The 15252-nt window shown below is 37.3% G+C and overlaps 1 protein-coding gene across 1 annotated transcript in view; it reads left to right on the top strand.

The window, feature by feature from the left end:
* Positions 1–15252, top strand: part of CNTN3 (contactin 3) — a 410001-nt gene that overhangs the window by 383752 nt on the left and 10997 nt on the right. Inside the window, exon 19 of the mRNA XM_042781845.1 lies at positions 8883–9072. Coding sequence (XP_042637779.1) covers positions 8883–9072 — 190 coding nt within the window. The remainder of the gene's footprint in view (positions 1–8882; positions 9073–15252) is intronic.

Raw genomic sequence — 15252 nt, forward strand, 5'->3', positions numbered from 1 at the left:
GTGGGTGTGGGTGTGACTGTGTGTGTGTTTGTGCTATGTGGGCTTCCCAGCACCATGGAGTCATTGGTGATTATTTACCATGTGGGACAAGTAGATGTTCATTTTTTAATATATAAACTTAATCAATGAGGAGTCATCCAGAGAAAGATCCATGAGAAAGGAAATTTACAACACTATTGGTCATGTCAGGAGCTTTGGTAGCATAGTGCCTACGGCACTCGACTGCTAACCAGAAGGCTGGAAGTTCAAACCCACCAGCCACTCCTCCGAAGGAAGGTTGGGCAATCTACTTCCATAGTGATACCACCTTGGAAATCTAAGGAGGGGTCACTATGAGTCAGGTCCAACTCGACGGTACGTAACAACAACTACAACAACAACAATTGGTCATGTCAGGAAATAGAAGTTTAAAGAGAGAGAGAAAAGTCCAAAGAATCCTAGGACAGCCAGCATAGTTTCTAGGTAAGGCCACACTGTGTTAAATGTCAACAAAACCAGGTTCAAAACATCTAGAATAAAATATAAGCTCCACAAGGGACAGAGAGCAATGCCTGTTTGCAGAGTAGTATTTGGCACATAGAAGGCAGGCAAAAAATAAGTATTGACTGAACGAACACATGTTCTCGTGGTGCCACTGTCTTACTGCTGTGTGGTCTTGGGCAAGTTACTAAAACCCTCCAAGGCTCAGTTAAAATAGAGATAATCAGAGTAAGTAATTCATCATTTGAGATGAAATTATCCACTGTTTGAGAATTAAATACTATAAAGCAGCCATTTTCAAAATGATCCACAGAGACCTGGGGATTCCACTGTTTTACATATTGGGCTTTGGGATAAAATTTCAGTGGAAGAAAAATTATTGAAATCATGAATGCAGAAACCCAGTACAATTCCAATGTGTGGCTCAATGGCTGTTGCTTCTGTTACTGATGGTATTAACAACAGGATGGAGGACAAAAGATGAGAAAAGTGGTGAGAAAAGGGGTCTTGCCCTGAAATTAATTACAGGTTGGGACTCATTGACTCTTACATTTCTATGTAAAGAGTAGCAAAAAGAACTTCCAAATGTACCCTGAACACAGTATTGAGAAAAAAGAAAAATTTGAAAACTTGTTTTTAAAGTACCTAAGTGTTATGGATTAAACTGTGTTCCTCAAAAATGGAATGCTAACCACTAGTACTTGTGAGCCTGTCTGTATTTGGACATAGGATCTTTGAAGATATTACCAGTTGAATCAACATAGGTCTCCCTGGTGTAGGGTGAGTCCCATTCCAATATAAGCAGTGTCTTTATAAAAGTGGAGAAGACACACACAGAGGAAAGATGACCATGTGATGACAGAGGCAGAAATTGGAGTGATGCATGTACAAGCCAAGGAGAAATTGGAGTGGTGCATGTGCAAAGACTTTCAGAAGCTAGGAACAGTCAAGGAAAGAACTTTCTCTAGAACCTTCAGGGAGAGCATTGCCTGCTAACACCTTGAATCCAGAGTTCTAGCCTCTAGAACTATGAAAGAATAAATTTCCGTTGGTTTAAACCACATAGTTTAGTAGTACTTTGTGACAGCAACCCTAGGAAACCAATGTAAGCATGAAAAGAAAGAAAGCAAGCTAAGAAAAAGGTGGACTAATTTGGATGATCATAAGAAATGATTTCTGTAATTTTACCAAGATAAAGATATATCTCTTCTTAATTTCAATTACAATTTAAAGATTAAACTGAGCAAGAAAAGAAAAGAAAAGAAAGAAAGATGGCCTCACAGAGGATTTAATTAACGGTCATGTGGCTAACTTTCTAGATTGCAGTTTCCCCACTATGGTTTTAAAATTTTTAATCGCTCTTGCTTTTCTCTCCTCTCAGTGAGGGTTGATCATGTGCCACGTGGCATGCTGAGTACACATCATTAGCATCTAGACTAATTTTCTTTCTGATTTGACTGAGCAGAAGTTGAGGAGCTTATTTCCCTGCGCCCCAATTCATTTCATCTGCTAAGCTATTACACTCAGGCTCAGATCTTAGCCTATGCACCTTTGGATAGAAACAGGAGATAAACACATGAAGGTGAGTATGTAGAAGCCCTTTAGTTCATGTGTAGCTGATATCTGAGGAACAAAAAAACTCTAAGGGTCTAGCATGGTATTTTGTTGCTGTTAGTTGCCATTGAGCTGGCACCCAATTCATTACGTGCAAAAGGGAATAAAACACTGTCTAGTCCTTTGCCATCCTCATGATCAGTTGAAGATTGGGTGTTTGTGATCCATTGGGTTTTCACAGGCTGATTTTTAGAAGCAGATTATCAGCCCCTTCTTCCTACACTGCCTTAGTTTGAAAGCTCCACTGAAACCTCTTCAGTATCATAGCAACATAAGTCTCCACTGACAGTCAGTATAGGCTGCACATGAGATGCATTGGCCAGGAATCAAAACTGGATCTCCTGAATGGAAGGCGAATTCTACCACCGAACAACCAATACCTCAACATGGTATAGACAGTCAAGTTCTTTAACAGAATTTTGTGCTTTGGAAGAATACAACTTGGGATAATTATTTTGATGATGAATGAAACAGAAATGTACAATTGTGAAATGATACAGCACAGCATATTTTGGGGTAAGCTAATAGATTAAAAAAAAAAAAAAGTTTGGCAGAGGAACATAACTATAAAAGCATGCACAGAATGCCAAACTAAAACTTCAGTGAGGCCTTCACCCAGCCTCCTGTTCCAAACAGCTGTACAGAATGTATTTAGTTCCTAATATTTTAATTAGAATGGGAAAAAGTGTTAAATATTTGAGTGCTTGTTTGAGACTATGAGCATTGCACTGGAAAAATGACATATGCATTGAGTCTATCCTTACAATCGGGCCAAGAGTTGGTTCATTTTACTCTAGAATGAGTCAAATGTACATAGGAAAATTTGTAGACATTTGAAACACATGCCAATAAATGTAACGCAGGCAAAAATGCATCCAGGTGAATAAATCAGAGGCCTTTGGAGTGGGTGGAAGGGTTGATTTTGCTGGAGAAAACAGTTGTTGTTTTTATGTGCCGTGGAGTTGGCCCCGACTCCTTGGGTTTCCAAGGCAGTATCACTACGGAAGTAGATTGCCCCATCCTCCTTCTGAGGAGTGGCCGGTGGGTTTGAACCGCCAGCCTTCTGGTCAGCAGTCAAGTGCCTTAGGCCCTGCACTACCAGAGCTCCCGGAGAGAACAGCAGCTGTAGCTATAAGAGAGGGTTGCCCAACTGAGATATGTTTTTATTAAGCAAAGATACAAAAAAAGACAAAAATGTTGCCCTTGAGTCTATTTCAATTCATGGCTAGCCCATGTGTGCAGAGTAGAACTGCTTCATAGGGTTTTCAAAGCAGTCACCTTTCAGAAGCAGATCACCAGGCCTGTTTTCTGTGATGGAGCTGGATGGTTTCAAACTACCAGCGTTTCAGTTAGTAGTCAAGCACTTAGCTATTTGTGTCACCCAGAGACTCCTTAGGTAAATAAAGTCCCTTCTACACTGTGTCTCAGATTTGAGGGATCCAAGGAACTAAATATCCCCGCCTCTCTCTCTCCTCACCCTTTCCTTTCCTGACTCCTATGGGCAAAAGTCAATGGATAGCCAGAGGGCATGGGAGCCTGTCTGTTGTAGTCAGCCCTCCCAGGACTGAGAACAAAGTGAAGAGTAAAAACTACATCTGGATGTCTTCCTAACAGATGTTTGAATGCATTTTTACCTGCTTGATGTTTATTTAAATGTGTCTGGTTTAATGTTGTTGTTGGGTGCCACGGAGTCCTCTCCAACTCATAGCTCATTGGTCTAACAGCTGAGTTGAAATATTTGTCTCTCTGAGAAATTTTTAAGTGCAAACATAATTAAATTAGACTATTAAAATAATGGGAGTTCTGGTAGCATAGTGCCTAAGGCACTTGACTGCTAACCAAAAGGCTGGCAGTTCAAACCCACCACCTTCCTCTGAAGGAAGGTTGGGCAATTTACTTCCATAGTGATACTGCCTCAGAAACCCAAGGAGGGGTCGCTATGAGTCGGGTCCGACTCGAGGGCACACAATAACAACAACAACATTAAAATAATATCTCTGACTTAATACCTGTGCTTTAATGGATTAAAAAAAAAAAAAAAAAAAAAAGATGCCAGTTTTCAATACATGGTTTTTATAAACTACATTTTATTTTAAGTTTAAATGATATCTCTGATATAATGTTATTAAGGACTCCTTATAGCAGGAACATTTGTTTGTGGAATAACCAAATTACTTGCAGATATAGAGATAACGGTTAAATCATGATAGTCCTCAAATTTGTTTGTGAATACATACCCAGAGAAAAAAACATTTTGAATTGAAAAATGGTTTTTTGGTTCTATCCCCGCCCCCTGCAAAAAAAAAGCCAATCTTGTCAGAAAATTGTAGTTTCCAGGTTTAATAAAAACGCACAAACAAAACAATTGCCACTGAGTTGATTTCAATTCATGTCGACCCCATATCTGTCAGGGTAGAAATCAGATCCCCAGCCAAGCACATAGTTAATAGCCAAGCATGGTAACTGTTTGCATCACCTAGGGACTCAGAATTTAAAAGCCAGATAGTCTGTTAGAACTTGAATAATTAGCTTGGTGAATCTCTGTGGTGGGAAGTAGAGAGGCATTTTAAAACTGCATTTGTTCAAGTGGTTCACAAATTTTAACTGAATACCCAGTATGAGCAGGGTTTGTTCTGAGTATTGGAGTTGTGGTGATGACCAGACAGGCCCTGACTTTGATCTGTGCCTCCACATTGACTGCCTTCTGGTACATTCTCAGCCAAGAAATGCATATCGTTCCCCTCACAGGTGCACGCTCCTCGGACCCCTCACTAATCACTCACTCCTCTTAACGGTGGTGAACTGTGTCCCTCAGATGTGGAGCAATGAACAGATGGCAAGGACTCCTAATTCATTCTCAACCTTCTCTCCTTTGAAGTGGAATTTACCTTTTATTTTTCCCACACTTAACTCGAGCTGAGTTTACCATATAAAAATTTCAATGTTTCTTCAGTTCTAGAAAATTCTCAGACATTTTCTGTTTTAATATTATCATTTCTTGAATTTATACTCTATTGGATCTATTAATTTTAGCCTCCATGTCTCTTAACTTTGATTTTAAAATTTTCATTTCTGTCTCCATGGCATGTTCTGGATTTATTAATTCTCCCTTCTGTCGTCTACTCTTCAGCTTAATTCTACCATTGATTTTTTTTTTTTTAAATAATTGTATTTTTCCAGTTTAGGGTTTTGCTTATTTTTCAATATGCCTGATCTTTTTTCTGAATCTCATATTTTTATAATTCAGTCCATTTTAGATCAGTGCATTATAGCTAGTCCTCCAGATAGGATTACTATTCCTATCTAGTTTCCTACCAGTTGGGTCGGGTGACAATCTTTCTTGGCAGTGAGGTATTTTGTGTACTTTATCATGCTTGTCTCTGTTCATTTCCAGTAGATGCTATCTTCAAGTTATGTTAGCTAGATGATAACTCTTTTCTGTAAAATATATTTCCAGAGTTTGTCCTTTCAACATAGATTCCTTCCATTGTTCATCTCTGTTTTGTGGTTGTATCTATAAAATCCAGTTTACCATGTAGTCATATTCTGTTTTCTCAGATGTAATAATTTTACCATTTGATCAAGAACACAACTGATAGGAAATATGGCATCTTTGTCTTTATTTCTTTCTTGACTTTTCTATCTTTTCTCTTTCTATTATTATAGAAATAGTTTTGAGCAATATTCTATATAATGAATATATGTATAATCATTTCATTAAGTGAAGCTATTTAATAATATAATCAATTTAACCATCTAGTGTCATGTTCAAATTTGGCACACATTTTATTTGTCTCTAAACAGTTCAAATATCAGCCAGGAACAAGATCTGAATAGGAATATCTCATGTGGATACACAGAGATTGGTTAAAGTACTTCAGAAACATATTGCTGTCAAGAACATTCAAGAACTTTACTAAATGGAATTGCCAAAGACATTGCATATGCCAATTAGAAATTATACTCATTTTCTATTTAACTTAGTTTCCCAAGAATACTTTCTTAAGACAACTTATATTGAGGTAATTTGATATAAACCAAACTCACTGCTGCTGTCGAGTTGGTCCCAAATCATAGTGATCCCTCCTTGGGTTTCTGAGGCATTATTTCTATGGAAGTAGATTGCCCAATCTTCCTTCCAAGGAGTGGCCAGTGGGTTTGAACTGCCAGCCTTCTGGTTAGCAGTCAGATGCCTTAGGCATCACTCCAGAAAAGCTCCAATTTGATATATCAGGAGGAAAAATTAGTTCCTAGATTGGAACCAAACAAGAGACCAGTACCTATAACAGTATGATCTTAATTGAGTTACTTAACTTCTCCATGCCTCTGCTATCTCATGTTTTACATGAGGATTACTTGAGCTCAGTTTTATGTGATATTTTTTCCAATCTATGCTATATGCCGAGACCACAAGTCCTCAGAAATTGTCACATTTTATTGTAATCATTGATTATATGTTTTTCTTAGTTAATAATGAAACAATGCTCCCAAGAGCAGGAAAACTATCTTATCATCTCTTATCACTTTGTCATCATCTAAACCTAACAACACCTACAGTGCTTAATGTTGGTACATTTAGAATGTATATGAGCTTTTATCACCTATTAACAGTTTTCTGGGCCATGGCTTTATGACAGACAAATTTGTGCATTATCTTCAATTGATGAATAAAGTCCACGTTACTTTCCTTTGTAATGGTAAATGGGATCTGTCAGATGTGTGAATTTTCTATTGCTAAAATGTCATCATTAAAATTTAGTGTTAATTTGGTGCTTTAAAGTTGTAGAAACTATGTATCCAATCCAGTTTTAATCATGTGGGGCTTATATTTTACTTTATAGACTCTGACAAAAACTAATAACTCTTTTCCTAGAAAAATACAGATACACTCTATATGAACAGCATTTTTCAGGACTTTTGGGGAATATGTGTGGGTGTGTGTTTATCTATATATAGAGATGGAAAATATTGCTCTAATACAATATTATTTTGCTACTTTGGGATCATTATTGAAAAAAACTGAGATTTATGCTTTGCTGCCAACTGTTTTTTCTCCCCCAATTTTAATGTGTGAATTTTATAGTGGCTCATATTTTAAGAGAGCAATAACTTCTAGTGTCTTTTGCTCAAGGGACTAAAACTTGTACCCTATGCAGCCCACAAACACGTATTGTTTGGCCTACACAGTGTCTTATAATTTGTCTTATATTTAGGGTTGAGCAAACCCTAAATTTGAGGCATTTCACATAAAATTGGGATTCTACTTTCTTAAAAAAAAAATAAATAATAAAACAAGATGTGCAAACTCTGAGCCTACCTTCACAGTCCACTAGAGCTAATTGAAAGATGTTTGTGTTAACTCCAACTCATGGTGACTCATGAGGGAGCTATGATCCATGGGATTTTCATTATTTTGGATAGTTGGAATGTAGATTACCTGGTCTTTCTTCAGAGGCATCTCTGGGTGGATTTGAACCACTGAACTGATGAACCACCAACCTTTTGGTTAGCAGCTGAGTACATTAACCATTGCACCACTCAGGGCTAAGTAGTGGCTCCATTATTTACGTGGAACTTCTGCTATGTTACCCAGTTTTTTGTACACATTTATGTTATCTTCCTGATCCCTGTTTCAGATAATCAAACAATTGTGACACAAATTATACTTATACTGTTTATGAGCCATTTGCCTAACCAGTTATTTGTTGTTATTAGTGTTGGTTTGGGTTTTGGTTTTATGGACAATCTTTTCTAGTAATGCATAGTGGGAATATTTTTTAACAAAAATTTGAAATCATTAGGTAACATGTATCTTTATTTTATTTTTCCTCCCCTCATTTCTCTTCTTTCAAATATTCTAACTTACTGTGTTTTCATTTTGGGACCACCTAGGTATCTTTACAAGAAGTTACAGATTATTTTCCATGGATCTGAATGATGAAAGTACACATAAAGTATCCTAGTATATATTTATATTTAAGAGCAAATGTTTTAATTGCCTTTCCTTTCCATACAGCAGCTCTGCCTGTACAGGTGTGTTTGTGACTCTTTACCATAGCTGTAGAACAATCGTGTGGTCAGCCAGCTTTTTGATGGTCTTTTCTCGGACAGTTTACATTCTTCACAGAAGGAACTCTCACTCTCCAACGTAGTTAAAAAAAAAAAAAAAGGGGTGCCAGCTTTCTGGAGTTGAGCTTGCACTGGACAGGTTAGGAGCTGAGCTCACTCTTTGAATATGAAGCTGTCCCTTTAATTCTTCCACTTATAATACTACAGCGTTTAGCATTTAGTCTCTTTGTGTTTATCTGGCTCAGGTGTTTGCTTGCTTATTATCTTTCTCTTCCTAGCTTTTCAGTACTGTGCCACAGGCCTTCTTTGGAGGCCCCCCTGGGCAGACTGAAAGCATTGAACCACTGATCCCCCAACCTTTTGGTAGCAGCCAAATGCATCAACTCTTATAACACATAGGGACTAGAGCTAAGTAGGGGCTCCATTATTGACATGGAACCTGGCTGTCCAGCCGAAGTCCCCACTAGTTTTTATTTCCTCCATGACTCTGAGACTGAGAATCAATTACCTTTTTTATTGTGCTTAAACTGTTGTTTACTTATAGCAGGGGAATGGTTTCCTGTTTTCATCTTTGCTATCAAGGTCTTCAGTATGGGTCCTCAGTAAATATTTTCTGAGTCAATAAGAAAATAAATGTGGCAGTTTCAACAAAATCACTTAATGTAAAGGGCAGTATTTTATCAACACTTTGCATGTTTTATGTCTTCTGTCTCCACCAGGTGCGGTACTGGAATAACAATGGAGGAGAAGAAGAATCATCTAGCAAAGTAAAAGTGTCAGGAAATGAGACATCAGCCAGACTCCACAGCCTGAAAAGCAACCTAGCCTATTACACAGCTGTCCGGGCTTACAATAGTGCTGGTACCGGTCCCTTTAGCGCCACAGTTAATGCAACAACCAAGAAAACACGTATGTATACTCCAGCTTTTCAAATTCAAAAAGAAAAACAGTTTGCAGTTTGCATCCATAGTAATAGGATTCTTTATCATTTTATTTTATTTTTTTAATTTTTATTGTGATTTGGGTAAAAGTTTACAGAGCAAATCTATTTTCCATACAGCAGTTCAGATACATTTTGGTCCACTTGACTACACTGATACTTAAAAAGAAATCTAACCAGAGGTATCAGTGTTGTTTTCAAAGTTGAGTCTTCTTTAGCTGTGCATTCACAGGTTAATCCCTAAAGTCCAATTATAAGCTATACATTAACATAGCATGACTTTAAATGAGTCTGCAAGGAAGTCTGTTCTTTGAGATTTCCAAGTTTCCCACAGATATTTAAACTGGTAGCACAGAAATATGTTTAGTCACTGTACTGTACTGGTGCTTTCTCACAATGCATCCTTTTGTGTTGTCAACATTGTCATCCGCATAGCTAACAGCAATTCAGAACATTCTGTATAGCGGGTGCTTTACATACATTGCTACATTTAATCTTTGTAACAACCCCATGGAGTAGGTACTGATACTATTTTCATTTAAAAGGTGAGAAAAGTGAGGCATGAAATGATTAAGCAGTTTTAGTACAATGATATCATGATTTTACTTGCTGAATTTTTTTTTTTCATCAATTTATTTTGAAAATTTATTAATTCACTGAAAATGTTTGCTCGATTGTCTTTATACAGAAGTGAGACTATTGTATTAGATTGCTAATTTCATTAGTGCAGTGCTACATTTTGTATAAGATTTCCAAATTTGTATAACATACATTTGTTGCTAAGAAGTCTGGTGATAAAAGAAAAAACCAATTCTGTTCATTTGCATCAATGTGATTATCATTGACTAGCATTGTTGTAGATAATTGAAAATCTATATGAAACATCATTCTACTACTTTGGATTTTAATTTGTCAATGTTTGTTTCATCAGAGAACTTCATGTTTATCATTGCATTATCTGTAGAAAAAAGTTTGGCTGCCAACTTACTTGTATTAAGCATTAAGTTTGTCAAGAAATCATTTGTATCCCTTTAAAATGTAAATTTGCAAGCAACTAAGTAGTGTGACAATTATATGTTATTTTCAAGTAAATATTAGCGAAAACATGACCCAACCTTTATTCCTAACACATAGTTGTGGTTTGACCAAAGAGCATTTATTTGGGTTTGGAAATACTTAAACTGGAAGTACTATGTATTTAGAACTTCTCACTAAATGTGTTTAGTCTTCTCAATAACAATTCTGAATTAGTAAGGTATAAATATACATCATTATTCATATATTCAAAGCACAGCATCAATCAAAAATTCTGATTGCAAATATATATGCAAACAAGTTTATCTGGCTCTTTCCTTTGACTTAATATTTGATGTGATTACAAACCAGGAAAATTATGATTGTAAAAGAAACTGTGATATCATGGTGGAATCAGTGAAGAAATTATAGGAATGGTTAAGACAAAGGAAGAGACTGATTATAAATCAATTTAAAATCAAGTCATGATAATGTATATAAATCAAGTAAATATTTTAAAAGAAGCAAAAAGTCTTTCATAACTTAGAAATAGCATATAAATGCCAATGTGAAGTAGAAATTTGCACATAACAATAATAATAATGATGATGACTAACACTGAGTACATTCCTGTCACTGTTCCAAGCACATTTGATACATTAATACTTTAACTCACAGCAACACCCTAACTTGAAGCTATTAGTGTCCTCACTTCAGAGATGAGGAAACTGAGGCGTAGAGAGATTCTATAACTTTCCTGAGATCATGTTGGAATCCCTGGGTGGTATCAATCTTTAAACACTCAACTAGTAGAAAGATTGGAGATACCAACTCACCCAGAGGTGCCTCAGAAGATAGGTCTGGTGATCTCCTTCTGAAAGGTCACAGCCTTGAAAATCCTATGGAGTAGTTGTACTCCATACACATGAGGTCATGAGTTAGCATCAACTCAAAGGCAACTAACAATAATAGGACAGATGTCCAAACCCAGATGTAGATTTAACCATGTATTTTCCACTTTTTCAATGATATTATTAGACTATTCATGATTCGTTTAACACCAATATTTATTTTGATTTTGCTTTGTGCACAGTCACTGGGTAAGGTCATCAAAGACAGACAGAACTCCTGAGCTCACGGAGCTATGTTCTTGTTGTTATGTGCTGTGGAGTCAGACCTGACTCACAGCTACCCCTCCTTGGGTTTCCGAGGCAGTATTACTACAGAAGTACATTGCCCAACCTTCGTTCTGAGGAGTGACTGGTGGGTTTGAACCACCAGCCTTCTGGTTAGTAGTCAAGTGCCTTAGGCACTATGCTACCAGAGCTCGTCATGGAGCTATAGTCTGGTTGGAATTCCAACAATTACATGAAATCCCTCCATAAGCAATGCTTTCTTATTGTTGCAGTTTAACTAGCATATGCATGTTCATCTGTTAGACTTATTAAGGAAAGGTTTCCTAGATTTGGTGGTAAATGCTTACAGATATTAAAATTCCTAATCATTTTAATATTACACATAAAGGGCATATTTCAATTTTTTTAAAAAAATTTATGTTAAAAGTAAAATTTTAAACACATACCAAAAATATAAGTAAAACAATCTGCAAAAGCCATTTTCTTTTTTAATTGCGATTTGGATGAAAATTTACACAGCAAGTTCACTTCCCATACAGCAGTTCACATACACTTTGTCTCATGACATTGACCACAATTCGCCAAAATGCAATAGCTCCCCTCATACTTCCTCCAGCTAATTACCTCTTCCCTGTGTCCATCCCTCCATGCACTCCTGCCCCCTGCGCTGTCTTCCTGTGCATAAACACCCCTTTTCTCCCATGATTGTTCTCTCCAAGGAGTGTATCTACCTAAGGTAAATGTTCAACTCATATGCCTATAATAGACATATGTGGCTGGAAGCCACAGGCATAGGTTCAATTCCAGACCTGAAGGGCAGCTAGGGACCATAGTCTCAGTGGTTCTACCAGGCTCTATCAGACCAGCAAACCTGGTCCCACCCTTTTTTTTTTTTTCTCCAAATGATTTTGAATTTTGTTCTCCCTGTCTATCCAGGATCTCCTACATAAGACCCCTTCCATGTGGTTGACAGTAGTAGCCAGGTACCATCTAGTTCTTCTGGTCTCATAGTCATATGGGCTGCAGATCAGATTGTGTACCAGTTGCTAGGACTAATTGTTTCCATGAATTTTTGGTTTTCTTCATTCTTCTTTGCTGGACAAAGAGAGACCCATCTTTGCATCTAGATGACGGCTTGCAAGCTTTTAAAATCCCAGTCACTACTCGCCAAAGTAGGAGGTTGAACAATGTTTTGTGTAGTATGTTATGCCAATTGAGCTTGATGTCGCCTGTGACTATGGTCCGGAGCCCACAGGTTCAACTACTCAGTCCCTCTTGGTAGCTGGCTGTGACCAAGCAATGACTACATCTTTGCCCCTTGTCAGCTCTACTATACACCTAGGAATTCAAATCATATACATAAACTTATAGGGCCATTGTCTGCCGACCCTAAATATGTTCTTGGGTATACTCCCTGATTCATAGACACACCTAATAGTTCAGCCTGTACACCCATCTATCTACCCGTATACCCATGTTGCAAAAGCCATTTCTAATATGATTTCTGGTAGCCTTTAATAGTCATCCTAACTTTTGACATGGGTTTAGCTTCAAATCCTAGATAATAATTTTGGTAAGACTTTTGTGATGTACACTGTGAAGTAAAATTATCTTCATGCCTCAGGCATAAAGAACTAAAATAGCATTTGAGAATACTTGCTTGCTCTCTGTCTTCATCTCTAGATTGCTAGCTTTGTGGGCAAAGGGTCCTTCTGTGTCTTGTTCACCCAGCTCCAGTGTCCAGCACACAAATAGCATAAACTAATTATTCATTAAATGTTGAATGGATGGCTGAATGGATGAATCAAACCTAAAGAAGCAGGTCAGCCTAAAGCATTATTACTAATAAAATGCCCTTTATAAGTTATTGACTCCACATTGTGAATGCAAAAGAGAGGCTATAGATCTTTACCATCTTCCTTAAAATATGCAGGTTTCACACATTTGTAATCATGAATCCAGTATGCAAAGTTTTATGCCAATACAGATCTTGGGTGATATTTTTGATTAATGTAAAATAACAAGTATTCTCAAATTGAGTTGATTAGCTTCCATTAAACACTCAATTTTCTATATCCAAATACTTGTGTTTTTTAAAAGTATTTATAAGTTAAACACTAATTACCTTCTTAAAGTAATCTGAAATGGTTTCTGTCATTTCCAACCTAAAGAGAGCTGACTCTTAACAACATCTTCTATCTAAAGGTAGTGATAATGAGAATTTGCAGATGGTTTATAAATTATAGAATTTACTGGCCTCTTAAATGAAACATATTGAGAGGTATATGCTCAGAGTTTGCAGAAAGTAATATGTAGTGCAAATGTTCTGGTTTGCATAACTGAAAAGTCAAGTGATAGCTCTGGGTTTCAGTATGGATTGATCCAAGCATGCAAATAACACCCCCAGGAACTGTCTAGTAGCATCTCAAAGGGAACATTTCTAACACTGAGTTCTTAGTTGTTGCCTCCGCCTCATTTAAAACCTTTCCCTTTTATAAACCTCCCCATCACAATAAATTCAATGCCATTACCTCAGTTGTTCAGGCCCAAAATCATGGAGTCAGTCTCAATTCTTCTCTTTCTCTCTCTCTCTCTCTCATACGCTGCAACCAATCCAGATACTGAATTTATCCAAAAACTACCATTTCCTGTTGTATCTGTTGCAGTCGCACTTGGATAAGCTGTACCATTTCTTAAATGGATCATGGCAAGGCCCCTCACTCTTCAACCCCTTTTGCCCTTATTTTCCTTAGGTCAGAGTGGTGCTGACCACCATTCTTCTGCTCAGAACTTTCTGATGACTTCCCACTCCACTTCAGATAAATGCCAAATCCTTAAATGCCAGAGAAGGCCCCATGCAATCCATCCCCTAGCTCCTGCTACAATGCATGTCCCCCTTTTCTCTGCCTTGCTCATTCCACTTTCAATCAGGGCCTCTACATTTGCTGTCCGTTTGCCTACAGATATCCACACGACACACTACCTCATCTCTTCCAGATCTTCAGTCACCTGTAACCTCAGGGCTACCGGGCCACTAAATTACAATGGCAGCCCCTCATCTCCTGACATTCTGTCTCCTGCCGTGCTTTATTCTTGGGCACAGCAAACATACTATATGTATGTTGTACATACATATTTTATTTTTATCTTCTCCAACCAGTCCTGATATAGGCTCATTGAGGGTAGGTATTTTGCCTGTTTTGAGCACTATTGTCTCCCCAGAGCTCTATCTCCAGAGGTTAAGTGATCATAGCTTGTGGCCAACAGGTTTTGTAGGATTAAACCATGACTGTCTTCATCTCTTGTCTTTGTTCCTGTGTGCATCACATGGTGCTCATTGGCACCTCAAGGCCTATTTTCACTCAACAGAACACTCAGAAAAAAGTGGGCAGTAAATTCCCAATTACTCCACTCAGAGCTAAATAAATCGAATTCTTATTGGCTCAGCTTGGGTTGATGCCCATCCATGAACCAAGTTTTGCAGAAAGTTGATAGAAAAATTTGATTGGCCTGGCCAGGAACACAGGCCCCTGAAATAACGAAATCCTATCTTTGTATACTTTCACTGGTTATTATACATGTGGATAGATTTGATAAAATAAAGTAATATTAAATTGTGCAATCAGTTTTGCACTTAAAATTTTGCTTTTCAAAATGATAGGCATATCCAGGCATAATCAGTTGCCTGTCTTTAAGGAAACCAATTGAACATGCCTTCAGGAAGTAAAAAATAAAATATGCATAAGACAAGCACTAAAAGAATCGGAGTCAGAGTACTTCAGAGCATCTTCATAAAATGAATATCGCAGCTTCAAACACATAATTTGGAATTTAAAGTTCTTGTATATAAAAAAAAGTTCTCGTATATATAGTTTAATTGTGTAATTTTCTACTCTACGCTATTCAGGGTGCATTTTAAGGTGAGATTCTTCAAATTATATATGTGACCCACCTTCTCCATTTCTTGCTGTTTCTGTGGGTCATTTTTAACATGCACTA

The sequence above is a fragment of the Orycteropus afer genome, unplaced genomic scaffold (assembly GCF_000298275.1).
Source record: "Orycteropus afer afer isolate SDZICR_OR568_19922 unplaced genomic scaffold, OryAfe1.0 scaffold00180, whole genome shotgun sequence".
Lineage (NCBI taxonomy): Eukaryota > Metazoa > Chordata > Mammalia > Tubulidentata > Orycteropodidae > Orycteropus > Orycteropus afer.